Source organism: Leptodactylus fuscus, chromosome 9 (assembly GCF_031893055.1).
Source record: "Leptodactylus fuscus isolate aLepFus1 chromosome 9, aLepFus1.hap2, whole genome shotgun sequence".
In the NCBI taxonomy this organism is placed as follows: domain Eukaryota; kingdom Metazoa; phylum Chordata; class Amphibia; order Anura; family Leptodactylidae; genus Leptodactylus; species Leptodactylus fuscus.
In genome coordinates, this window is record NC_134273.1 from 24,343,352 (window position 1) to 24,365,833 (window position 22,482).

The 22,482-nt window shown below is 45.2% G+C and overlaps 1 protein-coding gene across 4 annotated transcripts in view; it reads right to left on the reverse strand.

Moving 5' to 3' along the window:
* Window positions 1-2,658: 2,658 nt before the first annotated feature.
* Window positions 2,659-22,482, reverse strand: part of SMG7 (SMG7 nonsense mediated mRNA decay factor) — a 39,224-nt gene continuing 19,400 nt past the window's right edge. Inside the window, exons 4-23 of one of the 4 annotated variants that reach the window (XM_075287451.1) lie at window positions 21,097-21,229; window positions 20,822-20,993; window positions 20,033-20,104; window positions 18,513-18,663; window positions 18,293-18,428; window positions 15,837-15,999; window positions 15,169-15,325; window positions 14,858-14,928; window positions 13,772-13,832; window positions 12,788-12,907; window positions 11,722-12,154; window positions 11,502-11,625; window positions 11,032-11,417; window positions 9,204-9,605; window positions 7,872-8,021; window positions 6,902-6,979; window positions 6,641-6,800; window positions 5,462-5,632; window positions 5,213-5,364; window positions 2,659-4,313 (exon numbers count right to left, since the gene is read on the reverse strand). In XM_075287451.1, coding sequence (XP_075143552.1) covers window positions 4,200-4,313; window positions 5,213-5,364; window positions 5,462-5,632; window positions 6,641-6,800; window positions 6,902-6,979; window positions 7,872-8,021; window positions 9,204-9,605; window positions 11,032-11,417; window positions 11,502-11,625; window positions 11,722-12,154; window positions 12,788-12,907; window positions 13,772-13,832; window positions 14,858-14,928; window positions 15,169-15,325; window positions 15,837-15,999; window positions 18,293-18,428; window positions 18,513-18,663; window positions 20,033-20,104; window positions 20,822-20,993; window positions 21,097-21,229 — 3,406 coding nt within the window. In that variant the 3' untranslated portion in view covers window positions 2,659-4,199. Of the gene's footprint in view, window positions 4,314-5,212; window positions 5,365-5,461; window positions 5,633-6,640; window positions 6,801-6,901; window positions 6,983-7,871; window positions 8,022-9,203; window positions 9,606-11,031; window positions 11,418-11,501; window positions 11,626-11,721; window positions 12,155-12,787; window positions 12,908-13,771; window positions 13,833-14,857; window positions 14,929-15,168; window positions 15,326-15,836; window positions 16,000-18,292; window positions 18,429-18,512; window positions 18,664-20,032; window positions 20,105-20,821; window positions 20,994-21,096; window positions 21,230-22,482 lie in introns of all 4 variants that reach the window. The other 3 variants (XM_075287449.1, XM_075287452.1, XM_075287453.1) reach the window with 3 other exon arrangements.

Sequence of the window (22,482 nt, forward strand, 5' to 3'; positions counted from 1 at the left end):
TTAGAAATTCAGTGTTAACGAGCAGTTGGACAGGTGTACCTAATAAAGTGGCCGGTGAGTGTATTTATAACCCCTTCTATTACTTAGTCCAGAGAATCCATGGTCCCGAGCAGCTCTCAGTGTAGTGGATTTGGGTCTATCATCTCCATGGACACCTGTTGGTTGTTTTACCCCCTATAATATTTACTTATATACATGCTACTTTCCTAGTGGTCACAGCCGTTCATTGGGGTCTCCAGCTGATGTACTATAGCAGAGGCTCCTATACGGACAGTACCATATACATTTTTATAGGTGGAGTACAGTACCTGTGATATTTCTGCAATCCTAGGAGTGACATTTCCTATTCTCATTTTTGTAGCAGAGGACGTGTATGTAATACATCCTTAATACTAATGGCGATTTCTCAGGATTGGTTAGGGCCAAGACAATTATCTTGGATTCATTTTACCGATGATAATCTTATCTTTACAATGATCCCAAGATCATCATCATAGCCCTTACAGATTCAGAGTGGTAATGGGGACAATGGAGAGAGCTTAGTAATCCTTACATCAGTGCTAATGGTCTTCTTGCTCCTTTATGTGTATTTATATGACTGGATGACTTGGCATGTCTCTCTTCTTGTTTTGTAACAAAGATACCTTAATAAAAATAAAAATTTGGAAAGGAAAAAAAAAACAAAATCCAAACACCTTGCAAGTGATGTTTTGTTTACAGGCATCAATGAGTATCGTGAGATAGCAAAACAATATATAGAAATATGGCCATTAACCATGCAACTGAATATAATGTTCACTAAAATTAATTCAATCTGATTTTGTTCATGTGTTGGATCTGACATGGATCTTGGGTCCAACTTCTCTGTCATACTTAAAGGGATCCCATCACTCAGAATTTTTTGTAGGTACCACTTCGGAATAGCCTTAAGAAAGACTATTCTTCTCCTACCTTTCGTAGTCTTCTCCGCGCCGCCGTTCGCCTACAATCCCGATTCTTGTCAGTATGCAAATTAGCTCTCTCACGACACTGGGGGCGTCCCCAATTCTGCGAGAGAACACACTCCAGCGCCGCCTCCATCTTCATCAGCAGAGTCCTCTTCCGGCGTTGGCTTGTAACTTCTAGGCCTCAGGCAGAGCCGACTGCACATGCCCCAGGCCACGAGAAAATGGCCGCTTGCACAGTATTTTAAGCGCCCATTTTCTCGTGGCCTGTGGGCATGCGCAATCTGCTCTGCCTGAAGCCTAAAAATTACAAGCCACCACCGGAAGAAGACACTGCTGACGAAGATGGAGGTGGTGCTGGAGAGAGTTCTCTCGCAGCATTGGGGATGCCCCCAGTACTGTTTGAGTGCTGGGGCCCGCCCCCAGTGCTGCAAGAGAGCTCATTTGCATACCGACAAGAACCGGGATTTTAGGCGAACAGCGGCGCAGCGAAGACGATGAAAGGTAGAAGAATAGCCTTTCTTAAAGCTAATCCGATGTGGTACCTAGAAAAAATTGTGTCTGAGTGATAGGATCCCTTTAAGGACCTTAGCCAACACTTGTGAAAGAAGTTTCCATATGTCAGATTTACTAATTGTACTAAAGTTGCATCTTAAGCCATGTTTATGTATCAAACGGGATATGGACTTTGTAATATGGATGTCCTATTTATTTATTTAGCTTACTTGTATAGCACCATCATATCCAGCAAGGCTTTACAGATATTTGTCAGTCACTGTCCCATATAGGGCTTACAATCTACATCCCCTATAAGTACGTCTTTGGAGTGAAACCCACACATAAATAGGGAGAACATACAAACTCCTTGCAGATGTTGTCCTTGGCAGGATCCTTAGGATAAATCATCAATAGAGAAGAGTGAGTACTATTCGAAACTACCGTTTCGAATATCACGCTCCCATAGTAATGAATAGGAGCGTCCATTCATTCCTATAGGAGCGTGCTATTCGGAACGGCAGTTTCTAATAGTACTCGCTCATCTCTAATCATCAATATTAGATCTGTGACGGTCTGACATTGAGGACCCTCGCAGATCAGCTGCCACAGGACAGCATGAATGGCAGTAATGTTTACATGTTGGGAGTTGTACTGCTTACTTGCAGTGGCTTTAGGTAGTGCAGCACTCTCCCACTAATGTCAATCCAGTTACCCCAAATAAATGGGTTTTCTAGGGACTGCTTCACAATTTTTTATTTTTGGACAAACTACAGGTTTCTGGAATGGCTCTGACCACAGGGACAAGTGAATAAAACAACCCCCTAGCCCCATAGTTGTTCTCCCATGGTCACTGATACTTACCTGTTAAAATTGTGGGGTTGGGGGTTGTTAGAGTATATCTTTATAATAAATCCAGCCTTTATAGCATAGGTAGCTAGCAGTGAACATGGGGAATGGCTCTGGGACCCAGAGTCAGAAACAGCCCAGAAACCCTTGGTTCGTCCAAGAGCTAAAACACTTCCTGGAGGACCCCTTTAAGACCGTCCTTGTAGGAGTCAGCAGCTTTTATAATTCTCCAATAGCTTCAGTAAATGTAATTATAATGCCATAAAACTCCCTCTGAACACATAAAAATGGATCCTCATATATCGCGGAACGGTTCAACGCAACATAAACCTTATTCTTTAGAGAGGAAGAATAAGAACAGGCGGATGGCTGTAGAGAAGATGAGTTTATTAATGGTAAAGCAGATCTGAGCAGACGGTGCTCACACAAGAACACAAGGAACGGGTGGGAGTGAATAGGGGTCTCCACACTCTAGATCCCGCTAAAAAGATAGCCAAAGTGGCGCCTCGCCACCTATTTTATACTTCACCCCCATACAGAACTGGCTTCTTCCAATAGGATTCTTACTTCTACACAAAATATCTGGCCCCAAGCGCTGTGTTAGGTGTATGTTCAATGCATGAGGTGCTAAACGTGCTGAGACACCCTAAGGTGCCCTCGGCATACACAAACACACACGGGGGGGGGGGGGGACCTGTATGACGACTCTACATAGAAGAACCACTTCTCGTTCCTTCCAGATCGACACGTGAGGCACTCATGCTCATTTTCACTCTAGTTCCACTTTGATCATATGTTCATCTTGCTCACCAGTCGCAAACATCCCGGCTCTCTCACTGCTTGTGCGCAATGCTCTTCATGTAGCTGGAGCAGTCTAGAGGACAGAACAATGTCTGTTCTTGCCTTGTGCTATGAGCTCTGGCACTTGCACCTAGTATTGCAACTTCATCCTACACTTCGGTTGCCCCTCTGCCAGATGGAAGGGACTTCGCAAAGAGGCAGGCTAATAAGAGGGAGAGGAAACAAAATGTCAGCTGTAATCTAGCTATAACCATAGGGCGGCTGTATAGCCAGGCTCTACTGATTCTAGGTTCTGCCCCGTCATAGAAGCACCTCCGCTAATATGTCACCATCCATCCGTCCATCCATCCATCCATCCATCCTGCGATACTCAGCTGTAGGGGGGACATTGAGCGCACACACAAACACACATGACAAATAAGCAGGCAGGGCAGGGAAGGACAGACACCAAAGTAGATTAAGGACACTCAATGGGAACAAGCAAGCATTCATAACTGTGACACAGACACACAACCCCTCACCCATTCCCCTCCGAGGGGGGAAAAAGCCACCCATTCAATCACACCTCCCTCAGCCAGCACAAGCTGGTGGGTGAGAGGGGACCAGTTCCTCCGTCTCCACTAATGGAGAGAGTTCCTGACATTCAGTTGTAAATTGGATGTGGGGGTGATCCTTGTACACCCGCCACTTAGAAACAGAAAACTCATTACAACTGAGGGGAGAGTTCTTATTGCCCCCACCTGCCTTGCACTGCTGGGGGATATTTCCTATCCGTGTGTTAGGCAGAGGTTCAGGGGGTGCTGTGAGAGGCATGCACAAATAACGAGAAAGATGGGGGGCACGTTACCCCTTATCCCCCCATACTCAAGAAGTCCCAAGCTCCCTCTAGATGGGAACTTCCTGCTGTATCCGTCAGGTAACTTCGTCGCCTACGGGCAGGGGTTTTCAGATTTGGTGGGATACGCTGGACGCTCCCCCACATGTGCTCCCCCCCAGATCGGTGAGGGGGGAGAGAGGGCTGCCCTCCTCAGGGCTCAGGACATATCCTGTCCTGTGCTGCTGACCAATCATGCCATATTATATGTCACTGGATTCTTCTCCTCGTCTCTCTCAGTGCGGAGGATTGAGTGATCCCTGTCCTCTTTGCTGCTTCTCCTTCTGCTGCATCAAGAGCTGTTCGAGGGCTGACGGACCCGGGTGCATCATTGTGGTTGACCAAATAGACTGAGGAGGAAAACGCACAGTCAGCGGAATCAAAAGACAGACATAGAAATGTGACAAGTTAAAAAGTCCCACTATCAAAAACTATCCTACAGTACAAATGTCTTCTAAATGACCCAACACATACAGTGATCCAGGAGGATAACATCAGGAGACGTCCACCATCGCACCCTCTGTATCCCAGGACTGATATCGGAGAATATGCCATAGATGTGTGATAGATCAGGGGGCCGCCTCTGGGATCTGCACATCTTAAAGCGGTTGTGCTATTAAGGATAACATTGCTAACAATAGCTAGCCATGAAACCGTGATCATAAAGCTTAGCATGATAATGCAGGCAATGTCGCTGTGCAGCCCTGGCCTTACATACCTGCAGATTACTGGGCTATAGGATATATTGGCAGAATTGTAAGACCTACAAAAACCACTACGATGCTCTAGTTACATGCAGGCTATAGAAGCATCAAGCTTTTCTGTGGCAGAGCAATATATCAAGTTATTAGCGAAGCTTCAGCTGTGACATGACATATGATGAGTGATGAAGCAGTAAATTTACAGGTTTCATGGTTTATTACAGCGCCCGCCATGACTGACTGCGGCTTTGTGGACCTACAGTGCCCTCTAGTGGGAATACTGTTGTGGTGCAATGGTAGCAAAATCTGCAAAATCCCAAAAGATAAGCTAAATAAACAGGGGGTGTTATCCAAGATGCTTGTCTGTTTCCTAGTAAAGGTCATCAATCTTTGCACTAAATTGGTGGAAAAAAACAAAACAAAAAACCTGCATTAGTGAGCCAGAGCAGGCAGCCTGCTATGTATAATAAAGAGGGGCTCTTCTGCAAGAATCCCCCCCCCCCCCATTCTAAATCTTTCACATGTGAACATCCAACATGGACACAAACCTTCAAGCTCTCCATAAGGGCAGCAGACGAGTCCTCTCTGGCATTACTTTGAGCTGCCCAAGCATTTGCGCTGCTGGAATTATTTATCTGGCGCCAGCTGTTCTCCGATGAGGAGGTCACAGACAGGTAGTCCAGACCAAAGCCGCCCATCGCTTGGTAGGGGAAAAAAACAACATACAAAAGGGTTAAATTTATGTACACTGGCAAAAGCAACCATTCATTGACCAAAGAAAAAGTCATTGAGAATACCTGGCTTGTCAGTCTTCCATCGGTCCACGCCACGTCGATCGCGGTTATCGGGGGTTCCTATAGGTCCGAAGTTTGAGAAAGGCTGAGCTGTGTGGTTATGGGTGGGTGGAGAGCTCGGTAAGCTGCTCGGGTTCGATGAATGAGGTGACTGACTGGCTGGTGTAGAGTGATCTACAAGACACATCAGTAGTCAAAGCATGAGACGCTTCCTCTATAAACTAGATCAGAGGTTGAAATATACACTATCCAGGTCTTTTCTCAATAGAAATATAGTCGGTTATACTCTATATAGCCTACATTCCCATTACATGATGCGTTTTCAGTAGGAAAGCTCCTGGGCGCATACATTACACGTATTCACGGACCCCATTTGCGCCCTTTTGGCCTCTGATGGGCTGATATGTCTGTATACCTTTTTTATTTAGCAGTATAGAATACATAAGATTGTACACTCCACAGTATACAGTTTTTAGTAAGGAAACCTATGGGTGACAAACATCCCTATAAGCCAATCATTAGCTCTCTGTGGTGTATAAGCCTCAATGTCCTGTACTCTTTATAGGGACCTTAACTTATCACGAGGACAAGGACACTGTAGGCTCTTCTGTATCTCTCTGCAGCTCCTGTTCACGTATTCTGCAAAATAAATGCCAATTCAGCCTGGTGCAAGTGAATAGCCTCGTTCACATGTAGCACGGGACCGTGTATTTTGGTCCTGATTTTGATGCGGGAAGCCAAGTCAGAATAGGACCAAAACGCACCTGCCGCGTCTTCCAACGGTCACGGCTTCCCGCTCTGGAGTAGGCCCAAATGAATGGGCCTAGTCCGGAGGGTGCTGTGGCGAGGCGGACGCCGGGGCTGACTCAGCCACGGAATCTGCCTGAAGGGGCAGTTCACTTCTTTTTTCTGTGAGCAGGAACATACCGATCACATAAAAAAGGAAGTCAACGGTCTGCATACATCTATATTGTGAGGGGCGGATTCTGAGGTGGATTCGGCGTCAGAATCCACCCCCTCTTGCCCTGTGTGAACGAGCCCTTATGGTACCCAGACTGCAATGGTGCTGTGCAGAGAAATGCAGAAGGTTCCTCAGCCCCGCCCTTTTTTGATCTCTGTCTGCAGCCCGCAGGTGACCGTATATCCCAGCATTACATGTCCAATTCTAACAGTCCTCCTTACCTGAGCTTGCTGGAAGAGATGGAGACCAAGGTTTCCCCTCGAATAGGGAATACAGAGAGGTCTCCTGCTGTCCGATGGGATTGCACACTTCAGACTTGGTGCCGCTGCAGGGTGACTTGCTGTACACGTCGTTGAAGACACTGTTACTGGGAAACCTTTCCTGTAAAGAGCAGATGGCAGCATTACAGAACAGTACGCGACCCCTTGTAATACACAGCTCCTGTCTCCTGTACATAGGCCGCTCTCCGTACCCTCCCTTACCTGGCTCAGTGAAAATCCAGTGAGGGAGAGGAAAGAGGGGGGCTGGGAGATCAGCTCAGATGGCTTTTCCAGAAGAGACTTCTCCAAAAGAAAGAAAGACAATTTACTGCCATGTCAAAAGTGCGATCTGCTACCAACGTCTGAGTGTGGAGGCAGGGGACGGGCACTTGGCTATAGCGGCAGCCTTTGTAGAAACACGCTCAAGTATACCTAGCTGGATCTAAGCTATATATACTGGCAGGCTTAGGTAGCCAATATGGCTGACATGCTTCCATACACAAGCTTGCGGCTTCCATCATTTTATAGATTCCTCGTCTGTGGATGACTGGTTTGCTCGCTTACATGATACTTAAGGGAGCAGTCTAGAGCTGAACACTTGCTCAGAAAAGAAAATCTTTTGCAGATGCTAAACAGCGATCGGCTTAGTTTATGGCGATTCCTAGGAATTGCCTATAGCAGACCACCACTTTACAGGGGCAATCCAATAATGACAACTTATTGTCTAGCCTGTGGATAGGTGGTATCTGATCTTCTAGGAACCGACAACTGGGACCTCCAATGATCATATAATTGGGGAATGGGGGAGGCAGCAGGAAGAATCCCACAATCCTGATAGGAGACAGCTCTGTATGCACGGCTGTTCTTTCCAAAGTCTATGGGATTGCCAAAGACAGGAGTTCAGTATTTGGGTGTCCCTGGCAGTTCCATAGGCTTTGTATGGAGCGGCCCCGTACTATTGTTCTGCACTTCACTGGATTTACAGGATCGGCATTGGCAAAGTATTAACATGGCCAGAGGAAGACACTAAAACACATTTCACTTGACAAATACAGGCACAGCAATGCAAAAATAGTATTAGTGTAGTATTTAGAAGTAATAATAAAGTAAAATGTGGCCATTAATAATACAAAGTACTTAGAAAGAGCCAGTAACCAGAAGCAGGGAGAAGCGCAGCACACAGAATACATACAAAGAGGCTTCGTCCAGGGAGTGTGGCCAGAGGGCCGAGCAGAGCTGGGTATAGGTCAGGAGGAGGGGGGAAAGCCAGCTCTTCCTCCTCCTCTAGAGCAGCCAGACTCTTTAACAGGTCCGGGGGAAGGAGAGGGGAACGCTTGGGTTCCTAAGTAAGAGACAGGCAGAAACAAAAAAAAAAAAAAATAGGAGGAAAGAGAAAGCAGAAAAATAAAATGGAGATAGTACGAGATAAGAGGTTATACAAAGTATATAGAATACAAGACAGTACACTACAAGATTCAGTATGCCAGGGGATACAGCAAAACTGCAACACGCTTCATTCTGTTCATAAGCCAGATACTTAAAGGGAGTGTGCCAGACACTTAAAGGGGTGGGAAGTGTACCTGAGTTAGTGTGTTACTTATTGCCGAGATATTACTGATTTTGTCATCCTGCAAACGAAGCAACAAAAACGCCCTCATTGCTCCAAAGAGCTCATCTGCGGCATTACAATGGAGGCAGCGATTCGCAAGGGGAAAACACAGAGTCAGGTGATTGTAACCTATCCATCTGCAGGGCTGGGGTGATATGCTGATGACAGACTCCCTTTAATGTTGATCTTATTAACAACATTTACTTGTCCATCTAAAACAAAGCAACTTTGCAAAACTTCAAGGTTTAAAACAGCCTTTCATTTTCTATTCATCACCATGGTTCAGACTACAAACAAACAAGGAGTATGACCACATCATTGGACTAGAAAAGAGGCAGCACGGTGGCTCAGTGGTTAGCACTGCAGCCTTGCAGCGCTGGAGTCCTGGGTTCGAATCCCGCCAGGAACAACATCAGCAAGGAGTTTGTATGTTCTCCCCGTGCTTGCGTGGATTTCCTCCCATTCTACAAAGACATACTAATAGGGAAAAAATGTACATTGTGATCCCTATATGGGGCTCACAATCTACATTAAAAAAATAATAATAATAGGACTACAAAAGATTGGTTTTAATCAAGACCAAATATAAAGTTGCTTCATTTTAGACGTAACAGACCAATTGGTGGAGAAAGCCTTTAAGACGACCAAACTTTGGTTCGGGTTTACAAAGAGGAAGCGCTTTATTCCTAAAAAAATGTAACGACCAGTGAAATAACTTCTAGTAAATATTACGGTGCTGGAATTTTGATGCCATCCCCATCAAATGTGCAAAAGAAAAAAAAAATGTGGAAAAGGAGGAAGAACTAGAAAGTCCAGGGAAGTCACTCACTCACAAAGTAAATAAGGAGAGGAGGAGGAGGACGGAGAGGAGCTGTCTGGCATGACACTGCTTTCACCCTATAAATAACATCCTACCTCAAATGGCAATCTCGTCATTGAATCCTGCCCTGAACGATAGCCAGCTGGTTGGCGTTTGCCCCTTTGGTTATTAAGCGACTGCTGTGCCAATAGAGCTCGGTTGTCATTTAGATTGTAGGATGCTTGGTCCCCCCAGTAGAAGTCGGACATCTTCATCTCAGAAGTGTTCTGGTTGTAGGCATCCATTGGGAAAGACTTCATCTTCTTCTCCAGGGGTTGCTGCTGCTGCTGCATGACGGGGTGCTGTAGGCACTGCTCCAGCATGCTCAGAGGTTCGGCGGGTAGACGGCCATCCATGAAATAGTTCTGCTTCATGGACGGCGGCAGCAGCTTTCCCAGCGAGTTTGGAAGTTGAGGAGAGTTCCATAACTGCTTAGATGTGTCTGCCGTCTGCTGGTACTACAAGACAAAATAGATAGTGAAATGGATAGAAGTCTTACCAGATGAAACTTATCACATATCACAATTCCCAGAGGGTTAATTGTGCACCATCACACCAAACAGGCACCTTATCAAAGCGCTTAAAGGGTTATTGCCATCATATAATGACATACAGTGTGAGCCCCTTCATTTTTAGGATTGGTGGGGATCCCTGTGGTTACAGTCTGAACCAATCATAAAGGTGTAGCATATTCTAGCAACATACAATCAATGTGAGATGGGAATAATCTAGGGCTGAGCAATGAATCACTAAAACCAACCATCAGTCTGGATGGGATTTATTTCGGATCAGTTAGTCCAGTATAGGCGAACCTTTACCTGCAGCTTTGTTCAAACTGAACACGTCTCAACTGGAACCATTATGATTATACTATGGGGTCTCTCCAGACCCCAGAGTATAATAAGCAGAGGCCCAGGGGAGGTGAACATACATAAAAATCAGAGTCAATCTTCCCTGGGCTCTGGTGCTGGTCTTTGTTTTCTTCCAGGCTCCTGAATAATGTCAGGGACCGCCAAGGCCCGTGATCAGGCCTCAGTGTGGTCTCAGTAACGTGGGGTCTTAAAAATATATAAACATAACAACATTGGTCGCGCATGCGTCTTTGGGTCCCAACGCCAAGTACCGCTGAGGCTCGATCACAGTTCTCAGCAGTCCATGACGTCATTCAGCAAAACTGAAGACTATGAAAACCAGTGGCGGAGCCCAGGGAATGTGAGAAGCACAGTTTATTTTTATCATGTTTGGTCACCTCCCCTTGGCCTCTGCTAATTATACTTCTGGGGTCTGGAGAGACCCCTAAAGTATAATAGCAGCTCTGGTTCAGACGTGTTTGGTCCGAACGGAAGCGCTGGGCGAACCTCATGAGATGAAGCTTGTAAGGGTCATCCTACATATACCAAAAAAGGAGTGGGTTTTAATTGCAATTTGATTAAAAGGTCATAAATCACCCAACCCTAGAATAACCCTTTGTAGTGGTTGCCCCAGAATAAGAGTCTGATCAGTAGGGGTCTGACTGCTGGATCCCCACTCATCATGAGAACAAGTGGATTGGTATTTGGGAATACACTGCTGCCCCATTCTATGGGACTGACTGAGACAGTAGAGTACAGCGCTCAGCAGTCCTACATGGTTTAAGGGGTACAGCAGTGCATGTTCTTGCCATCACTATATGTATATAGGAGACAAGGGATATCATGTTCTGATCATTACTAGGGTATCCCTATGCAACTGCCGGGACCATCACCAATCATGAAACTGCCGGTCCCGTGCATAGCCATCAACCATGTACATCGTTGGCACATTGTTAGTTTCAATTTTGGGAAAACCACTATAAATTAAAAAAACGAACAAAAAAAAAAACCACTCCACAATGACATAGTATACCTGCTGGAGAGAGGGGTGGTGTTGGGGGTTCTTTCCAAGTGACTGGATAGGTTTAGTCGGCGACTGTTGCTGCTGCTGCGCCATCACCTGAATCTGCAGCTGTGCGGACGTCGGTGTGCTTGGTTGAGTTGGAGAACTGGACTGTGCCTGTGACTGGCCAGGCAGCTGGTTACCAATGGCTCCTTGGCTAGGTGTCCCTGGGCCAGAGGGCCGCTGCTGACTGTAAGGAATGTGGGACTGTTTCCCTGGGGGCCCCTGACTCCCAGCAGCAGAATGAGATGAAGGCTGCAGGAAAGATCCAGGAACATTGACTCCAGGAGGAAAGGTATACCCAGAACTCATGGAGAATGCCACAGGTGGGATGACATAGGTAGGAGGGGGAAACCCTGCGGAGAGAATAGCGGTGAGTAAAGACTTGCAATACTGGGCATTACTAGAGAAATAAGCCAACATGGCAAGAAAGGTCATACCTGGTCGGCTAGGCAAAGGTGGGAAGGCTCCTGGATGGTGGATAGGTATGAACTGTGTGTTGGTGCTTGGACTTGATGTCGGGGTCACTGGTGTTTTCCTTGCCTCAGAGACCGGCGTTTTCACCTGCCAGAAAGACAGAAAGGCTCTTTCTGTAAATCATGGGAAAGCCACACTGTAATTCTACTAACCATCCATCTCCTCACAGTATACGGTATATACCTGAACAGCGATGCTCTGTTTGGCCGGCTCTTGCACCTTGTCAATACTGGCCTTCTTGGGATCGTTCTTCCTTTTGCTGTTATTATCCTTCTTGTTTGCCGCAGAATTAACCCCTTTATTAAAGTCTCTCAGCTCTTTACTAGCATTGGCTGTTCTGGAGTAGCTCCGAGCTGGCACCTCGCGGTTTACTTCCTGGGGTTTAATGTTCTCTTTAAAAGTAACCACAGGTTTTTCAGAAGATTCGCCATTGGGACTGCGCCCAGTGGAAAGTACAGACTTCAGACCAGGACTTCCCTCCGTTTTCTGAGTGTCTGCTTGTCTAATCTCCTGTGGTGAAGAAAAGTCTTCAACATCATCTGCATCTTCAATCATGACTTCAGGAATATCAGTGGAGAAGGAGACTTCACCTTGTACAGTGCGGTATTGCATCAGCCTGTCAATGTGATAAAATAGAAAAGAAATAGCTAAGAAAATTATGATCTATAACCCTCCATTCATGGTTACCTTCCATAGAAATAACAAGGTACTGGACTCCACTTTTCCCGCTGTTCAATCTCCAGGCCCATTATAAGCAGGGGGCCCAGTCTATTCACGTCTATGGAAGGGACTGAGCGCTTTACTTGGCTCTCTCAATCACTCCCAAAGAAATGATGGTCACATAGGTGCACTACTGTTTCATTCACACAGAAGACTTGCAGACTCCGATTTTTGCCATTGCTGAGGTCCCAGTGATCAGACACTTAGTCCCCATCCTATACAGAAGGGTTAGTGGAAAAAGCCATTTAACTTTTGCAAAAGGAAAGGGCAGTGACCAGGATCACTCATCTGTCAGCCTGATGATCAGATGTATAAAGTTCTATCAATAAATCATCTCTGGGTTACGAGAACTGGGGTGTTTGCAGTCCACATTTAAATAAAGCAAATAGTTGGACATTACATGCCGCTCTATTCATTTCAATGAGACCAACGGATATACTGCACAGAGTGCAGAGGTTTAGCCATCTATGGTGGTCCCACTGAAATGTATAGAGCAGAGGACACAGCCTGGCCTTACAGAGAAACATACCTGGGCTGGTTTTCAGATATCCACTTTCCTAATGATACAAGGCGAATCGGTCGCAGTCGGCGGTGCTGAGTCTCCCGGTCTCCAATAATGGCTTGGTGGCCTCTAGAGAAGTCAAGGTTTCTAAAATGGAATTTCGGAATTTTAGGCATTTTGCTTATTATTATAAGAATAAAAATAATCAGTGACGGGAAATTGAAACCAATGATGTATCAGTTTTGGATCTGATCAATGCTAAACTCTATTGACACATACAATATCATCGGTCACATGTTTACACTAAAATTAGACCATTTCAATGTGGTTTTCCACATGATTGTGTTCCGGTCCTTTATGATGGGCTGTCAAAGATTAGGTTCTGTCCTATTTGTGGCCATTGTCATTGACTGACAGATGAAACAGTCCGGCACGCACAACTATTTTTTGACTGCCAATTTCAGTTTCAAAACGGCAAACCCCATTACAGTCAATGGGTTTCATCGAGATCTGTATTTGTCTGCTATTGTAGAGGTCTGCCTGTCGGTTGTTCTGGTCCACAGACAGACAGACTAAAACAACAGACAGGCTGCTGAACAGTTTTTTTATAAAACAAAACCTTTCACAGTGATTCTAACTGGTTAAACTTTGCTTGTGATTTCCTTTATGTGTCAGTATAAAGGGACCCATACTTAACTATCTGCATGCTATACGGTCCCGGCACATTAAATGCGAACACTTTGTAATATACATTGTGTTGAATTCTCCCACCAAGTCAGACGACAAAGGGATTAGTCAGATTGCCTGCAGGTTTGTACTTCTAAGCCATGGCACAATGGAGCCTGCACTGTAAGACTCTATGACAGGCGGCTCATTCGTGCTGCAGCTGTTTTGACAGCTCTCTGCACCCCTGTACATTTACTTACAGGAGGGAGAGGAACATAAAAGTTACCAAGAAACAAGAGCAGCTAAAAGGTTTCTTAATAGGAGTCTGAGGAGTAAAAAACTTGCCTGAATGCTGGTCGAAGAGCCAGGAACCCTTGCAGCTCAAACTCCTCTGGAAGTGGCAACACTAGAAAACAAAAAAGTGAAAATATATCAATGTGAATGAGACAAAAGAACTTACCCACACTCCTAAGAAACAGAAATCTACATGTGGGGCCACACGGTGGCTCAGTGGTTAGCACTGCAGCCTTGCAGCGCTGGAGTCCTGATGTTCAAATCCCGCCAAGGGCAAAAAACCATCTGCAAGGAGTTTGTATGTTCTCCCTGTGTTTGCATGGATTTCCATCCCATATTCCAAAAAGACATACTGATGTATGAAAATGTACATTGTGAGCCCTATGTGGGGCTCACAATCTACATAAAAAAAAAAAAAATCTACGTAAACAAAAAACCCCACAGACAGACCAGATGAAAGGTCAACTCACAATGGGCCAGATTTATTATGCCCCACATGCCAGTTTTCTGCCGAACAAGGCATAAAAACTTTTTTTTTTGGCAAACCAGTGCTTTAGTTTCTGTGCCGCTAGCGACACTTCACAAAAATCGGACAAGGTGCGGGTGGGGCCATCACCCCATCAGATATACCATAAACAACCCCCTTAAAGGAGCAGTCTCCACCTGGGGTATTTATAACATATGTAAAGACATGTCATACTTGTCCAGTAGATATGGGCCCCTCAGCCATCTGGAGAATGAGGGTCTCTGACTCTTGTCTGGCAGCTATAGAGAGAGCAGAGTATGCTACAGCTATTCTTGGAAGTCCCATAGAAGTGAATGGAAAATACTGTGCATAAGTGACAAATTCTCCTCCCATTGCAGCCACGAGACTGGGGCTAGGGGCCACCATTCATACGACAGATGTGGGACCCAACGTGGGAAAGGTGGGATGGGAGATGGACCTCCTGTGGATGTGCCATAAAGGTTATAGATTGCAATACCTATTTTAAAGTATTGCTTAACAAATTTTGGCCACTACCTGGCAAAGAATGAAAACTAAAATTATACCGGTGGAAAACAAGTAAACTTTGACCTGTACAACAATGAATAAAAGCTCCTTGGTCATGTAAGGTCCATGATCACACAACTACTTACAGTTGGCACTGGTCAGGTCTTCTTCTAGCACATGGAAACTGTTTAACAGGGAAATCAGCCATGGCCATACACTGTAGGCAGAAGAACAAAATATTACACAATAATATGTCTGTGTGTACAAATAATATGGCTTTCATTAACAGCGGTGACGAGCGGCAGAGAGGTTCTCCATAGCTATCCTGGACATCCAATATCTTAGTCCCTGTGCAATGCAACACTGAAACCCAGAAATCTCAGGCCTCTGTCACAAAGTGGATAAGACAATTGATGTCACAGGTCGGTGTGAACAAGCCCCTCATTGTGCCACTTACTATTGTCTTTCCTCCACAGCAGTCTCCTGAAATACAGCGGGACGCAGCTTCATCCAGTCTAGAGACACCTTGATAGCAGGAAGAGGATCGGCACAGGATGTTTCATCACAGTGACGGGTCTTTGAGGGACTTCTGCAAAGGGTGCCAAGGAAAGACGCTGCAAATAGAAATGACACAGGATCTCAGTGTGAACATGGCAAAGGTACAAGTCATTAAAAATATATAGACAAAATGTAAAGAAAAAAAACAAAACACACACACACACAAAAGCATCAAGTACTGCAAACAGATGAAGTGACAAATGGTATTGTAGGCGACTAGCACCAGCAAGTGGTAAAATAAATATCTGTGCCGCTAAATTTAACACGATACTTTATAAATGTCTGATAGATGGGGCGCCATCTACCTACAGAACGGGGTCATTGACGTTATCATTCAGAAAGGATGGGGTTGGTTGGGATGGAGTAGGATGAGTCTTCCTATTGATAGGCAGGAGCAGGCCCTGTAGATCTGCCATAAATGTCTGAGATGGGGAGGAGCAGTAAAAAAATTGAAGTAGATATTTCCAAATGTATAAAAAAAAAAAAAAAAAAACGTGGAGTGGGGCAAATATGTAAAAATGCCAATCCATGTTCTGAATACAAACAATTTAGAAAAAGCAAACTTACTGAAGAGGGCCAGCAGCTGAGACCAGCGCAGGTCCTCGTCTTGGCTAAAGCTCTGTTGCTCGGCCTCAGTACCGAAATTGCGCAGGTGGTGAAGCTGAAACAGGTTGATGACTGTGATGTGGACCAGCTGCTGGGAATTGAAGGCTTTCTGAAATACCATAGTCTAAAAAAAAGAGGAAAACAGATTACATAATGTGGGTGAGGTTAGCGCCACATGGTTACTGCAGTACTTGTTTGCCGTATGTCACACATATCCACAGAACAGATTTACGCAACGGAGGTGAAATTAGTGTCCTCTTGGCCTCTGGCAGAATTTTTTTTTTTTTTTTTTGTATAATGAGACCTGTATAGGGCTACAAGTTGGAATCCCTCTGGTGATGTATACCTCATATATACACTGAAAACCCTGTGGGAACTGACTCAGACCAGTCTAAGTGGGGCTGAACTATAATGTTAGATATACTGGAAAAAGTGGCATTTTGTAAACTTACAAAATATATATATATATATATATATATATATATATATATATATATATATATATATATATACACACACACACACACACACACACACACACATATACACATTGAAAAGAGAAGTACTTCTGAAGAGTAGAATTCACAAGATGCTGCAAATCTGTCATGTGAAAATCCACTCTGCGGTCATCAGTAGTCTTACTAAGCTGGACACTCTGAAGGAAGGAGTTAAAACACATACACAAGGACTGGAATTTTTTAAGTCTAAAGCTCCACGCTGTGAAAATGCTGCCATATTTGTTGCAGATCTTGCTGAATTTTTTTTTTTTTTTTTTGGCGCCGAACCTAGTAGAGGCTACAGAGGAATGGGAAACATAAACAAACCTCTTAAGCCGAGTTCACACAGAGATTTTTAGACTGGATTTTGACGCGGAATCTGCCTCAAAACCCGGCTCCAAAAAAAACGCCTCCCTCGTCTAGCCGCGACTGGATGCCGCTGAAGGGCACCGGCATCCAGTCGCGCACTCTGCTCCAGATTAGGTCCAAATTAATGGGCCTAGTCGGGAGGGAGTCTTCACACCGCGGACGCTGCAGCTGATTCAGCAGCGGAATCCATGACAAGATAGGGCAGTTCGCTTCATTTTTCCGAGAGCGGGAAGAAACCGATAGCAGAAAAAAAAAAAAAAAAAAAAGAAGTGAATGGCTCCCATTGAAGTCAACAGGAGTTTTTTGGAACCGGTTTCTGTGTCAAAATCTGGTCCAAAAAACTCTGTGTGAATTCAGCCTAAGGGCTAGTTCACACGTGAACTGCCCGCGCGGGTTTTGACAGAGAGAGAGACGCGGCGAGCCACGTCTCTCTCTTGTCAAAACCCGCCCGCCGCGACCATCGCTGTCGCGGCTTAACCCTCTGCTGTCAGCTCAAATGAATGAGCCGACATAGGAGGGAGCTGCCGGGGACGGAAGCCGCGCGGCTGAGCCTGCGCGGATTCCGCCTGAAGAAAGGACATGTCCTTTCTTTTCGCCGCTAGCAGCAGCTCGCCGCTAGCGGAGAACAGAAGCCCGGCGGTCTCCATAGACCACCATTATAAGGGGAGGTTTTGGACGCGAAATCCGCTGTCAAAAACCTCCCCTTATACTCACGTGTGAACTAGCCCTTATATTACTTCTTTCTGCTCAATCCACTCTTAGATTTAGCTCAAGAAACCACAACAAAACCAGCAGAGTTTCCACAACATGGGACCATAGCCGGGTTCACACTGAGCATTTTTACCTAGAAAATGTATGTATTTTATATAAACATTTTAATTTTTTCAGCAAAAATGTAAATGCAGCCTCACCACCATTCCCAGAGCACACAGTTTAGAGGAAACAGCGGATATCACTGTGAAATCTGCAGCATGTGAATTGGTCTTGTTCATAGTCATGTACAACAGAATAGACATGGCAATAAAGGCAGACAGACAGACTTTAGGGTCAGTGGGGTAGATTTATGAAGCCTGGCATTGGCCACTGAGCCAACAGAGGGTGCGCCTTATATATGGTAAGGTACCTGACCCTCATAAATGGAGGCACACCCTGCCAGACTGTGAACCTTAGCAAAAATATATGCCACCTCCCCTATCATTTATGCCAGATTTCTGGTGTAAATGATTATACTGACCCTGCATGCCTTCACCATGGCAGAACAGGTTTAAATTTTAAAAAAAAGTCCCAATTTTTGGGGACAAAACCACATTTCTTAAGCCTTGTATGCCAGAAAACTGGCTTAGAAGGCATAATAAATCTGCATCAGTATGCCTGGGTATAAAAGACGTCACATTTTCATTCTGTTATCGCTTCATACATATGGTTCACGGTGTAAGAATGTGATAACAGCGTGCATGGCGGATTCCTGCAGTGGCCACAAAGCAAACTTTCTCAGATACGTGTTGCTCTGGAAACCTGGCTGCTTGGCTTCTCTTTTAATACGCTACTTACCTTGAACTGCTCCTCCAGTTGCTCTCGCAAATGGCTCAGTCTGTCCAAATTTTTTGCTAAATAAACATGTCCATGGAACTTAATGAAGGCCTTGATAAAATCCGAGACACTCCATCGTTTTTTCACCTCCTCCCGGCTAGAAAGAAAGAAAAAGAAAGGTGAACCCAAAATAACAAATGGAATAATAGAATGAATGGAGTGTAATGGAGATGGCCCGTACCTCTCTAGTGCTTTGGAAAGAGCCTTCTGCAGGTTTGTGGAGGCTGCTGGGAAAGGAAATTTAACAGCGATGCTGCGGCAGTAGTAAAAAATAGTGGTCAAATGATCCCCCTTTGAAGAGGCGAGAATAGCCAGCTGATTATATGGCTGACCTAGAAGAAAGAAGAAGAGAACCATTGGTGAAGATTCCCATCTGAAGTGTATAGGTTCTACTATCCAAACATAAAGGGATCGTCCCATCAGAAGATCAGAGGCCTCTGACACCCCATCAAACCTCTAAACCTACGAGGAAAAGCTGCGGCCAACCAATTACGTAGTATTACATGGAATAGTATTCAATGGCCCATCGTGAACACATCAGCTGGAAACAAAAAATAATCCAATAGAAAGTCTCTCTATTTTGGCTCATAAAATGGGGTCCCAAGCGAAGAATCCCATTCATGATATTGGTATACCCTATAAGGGCATAGGAAAGGGGTTATCCAGGATCATTTTTTTATTCCCAATCCTTAGGATAGGCCATAAATATCAGACACATGGATCAGCTGTTTGAGGTAGCTTCCAAACCCCATACTATACAGTCCATGGAGCTGGAGGTAGATGGCTCCGTGCCCTGTAGTGGCCAGGTGCTGCTACTGCAGCTCAACTTTCTCTGTCGTCAGTAATGGCACCCGGCCACTGAGCTATCCGCTTTCAGCTCTGTGCACTCTATCAGGAGTTACCTCACACAGATGAGCCGTGCATGGAGTATGTTGTTGGCCCCAAATGAAGACACCAATCAGATATCAAAGATGACCTTTCATGTCCTCATGAAGCCACGAGGAACACCCTTCTGACAGTGGGGAGATATCGGTGTCGAAATTAACGGCACCGATATCTCCACCACCAGGGCATATACCGGGAAAGAAGACAGAGCACTGAATTCAGCACACTGTCTGCTTCTGGCGGTATATAAAACCGTACATTCATGAGGTCATAAAAGGTCCTCTTTAATGGCATATTTTAAAGGAAAGCCCTTAAAAGACTTTTTCAAGCATTAAAGGGGTTTGCAAGACTACGAAAACATGGCTGCCTTCTTCCTCTTAGGAAATAACTAGAGATGAGCGAGTACTGTTCGGATCAGCCGATCCGAACAGCACGCTCCATAGAAATGAATGGATGCACCTGGTACTTCTGCTTTGACGGTGGGCGGCCGGCCGCGTAACCCCCCCCCCCCCCCCCCCCCGCATGCCGGCTACGTCCATTCATTTCTATGCGAGCGTGCTGTTCAGATCGGCTGATCCCAACAGTACTCGCTCATCTCTAGAAATAACCTCGCATCTGCATAAGACAGGGAATAAGTTGCAGATCAGTGAGGGGCCAACCACTCACACCCCTACTGATCAGGAACGCTTGGCATACACCAAGGTTAGGTCATCATAACCCGATTATAGAAAACAACCCCTTGAAGAGGCGTCTTCAAATGGTATTTTCCAGTGTCTTGAAACCTCAGGCCTAGGAAAACCTAAGAACACTACTCACCATTGGAAGGGACTAGTTGAGCAGCATGTCTGTAATAAGATTCAGCTTGGCTTGTCTGATTTCTATAGCGAGCTGGAAAGAGATGAGAATTATCGTTACGTTAAGTCCATTGACAACATTAATGGAAATGACTTGTGGTCTATTTTCTTGTCTGCTTCATTCCTGGTGAATCCACGCCCAATTCACATGATGTTGTTCTCATCAGGGAACATCTGACCCTATAATCCACAACATGAACACAACCCGCAATCCACAGCTCAGGTAGCAAAGTAAAAGCAACAAGCACCGGGCTGGAACCTTTACAGGAGAAAACCTCATGGGCCTCAGATAAGAGAACAAATAGACGGAAACATATTTGATATACAGTCTTCAAAGCGAGTGCCTACTCTAACAGGTAGCTTGTATACTCGTACGCGGCTATATACTTTAGATAGCGTTACTGAATGCTCTGTTGTGTTCTCAAAGGGGAGAGGCGAATAAGCTACTGGTAGAAGTGGCTAATGTCTGGTAAGAACAAGCTATTAAGTGTAAACATGCCCGACTCTTCCCCTGTCGCCCCGACCTAGTCCATCAGGAAGGACTGAGACACCCTCATGCATATTCAATGGTCAGCTGGTTTGGAAGTGACGGATTTGACCAACCTTCATCTAAAATGCAGTCGCCTTTACCCAATAAAACATCCACACCTAAGAGCTGTGCAGAATACACCGTACACAGCCACCAACTACAGAGAATGGGTAAAAGATTAGCCCGCACCTCCCGAAAACCAAAGCAGACTGAAAGTATTACCGATATCTCCAAGGTGAACCAAGCAGTGCTGGCAGATATAGGAGCAGGAACTAGACTGAGGTTTCACCACGGTCCCACAGTGCATCTGCTTATTGCTGATAATCCCCAGCTGAGAGGACTTCACACGGCATGGCAAATCCACATTGAACACAGTGCATAACTCCTGCAAAAGCTTCAGAGAAGCCATAAAAAAAAAAAATGTAAAAAAATTATGCAGACACAGAAAACGAGAAAATGAATACAAGTGATATTATAGGAGGAAGCTGCGGCCTCACCTGTGTATAGAAGCCACTAGCTGCCTCCAGGAATAAGGACAGATTAGCCTGCACCTCACTGCGATTTGGGTTGGACCGGTTTTTAGCTTGACCCTGCAGTGTCGTAATCTGGTTCTTGAAGGCATGATTCCACCTAAATGAAGAGGACATCAGGTAAATTCCGGCCCCGTAGATTTCCAGGTCCACACATGCAATCTGATGAATGTTATAGAGCAGGAGGAGCTGAGCACAGATGTGGTGATGAGAGCCCAGTTATGTATTTTTCTGTGGTGTATTATCACGTGTGCATATTAACCCTTTTGGCTTCAGGAATGTGGTATTTCTAGTTTGTAATCAAACCCCAGAGAGTCCCTTACACAGGTCTTTGTTGGCACACAAGTGCAAAACTCATTATCACAGCAGGGGAGACCTCGTGGAGCTGTGTATTGGCAAAAACCTCAGACTTATGGCTATAGCCAAAACTACAAAGGAAATACGGTTTTCTGATAATATTTCCCTAGGAGGACATGCTACAGTCACAGATAAATTCCTCAAGTGTGCAAGACGAAGGCGCGCAATTCCAGTCCAAACTCAGTACTGTTGAGAGCAGGTAAGAGGTCAAGACACTGAACGAATTGGGGTGTCATTCTTGGTGCCTACACGATGGGGGCCTCGCCACGAACCCCATCATACCCCTTGCCTGACACTATGGTCATCTGGCATTGAATTATGGCTGTTCATAGTTATTTGGTTTCAAGATGGAGGGCGGGACTTCCTTCCCCTCCTAGTGACATCCCTCAGGGAGGAGACTGGAAGAGTGAAATGGTCTCACCTGGGGAAAGAAGCTCTCTCTGACCCTAGAAAGGTGCGAGGCTTGTCATGCTGTGGAATTAAACCAGTGCCCTGAGGCCTAAGAGCTCTTTGTTCCTGGACAACATGTAGCGGACACATGCTCTTTGACTGACTTAAACACACGCCCTGAGGCCCAAGAGTGAGGCCTTAGCGAACCAGTCCACAATGTGGTATTATCCTTTTCTATTCTTTTATTCCCATTTTATTTTCTGCATTGCATTGTGCTGTTACCTGTATTTGCTTGACATCCACTGATATGTATTTCTGTATAGGTTAGTGGCTAGTATCGACCCACTCAGGTTCATAAATATATAAAAATTTATAAAGCTCATTTCATATTATTCTATGAACTCAGACACTCACGGGGAATGAGTGGAAGGTAAGAAGGGTTATCGTGGGTGTACCTAGCGGCTTGGCGAAGGCGGTATCCTTCACATTATAAGGGAAAGGATTCAGTATAACTTATTTTTTCATTTCAGCTCCTGCTCTTTCATGCTTAGGAGTCCAGTAGGCGGTCCTATTCAGTGCCTGACAGCTTCCTTGTAAGAGTATGTA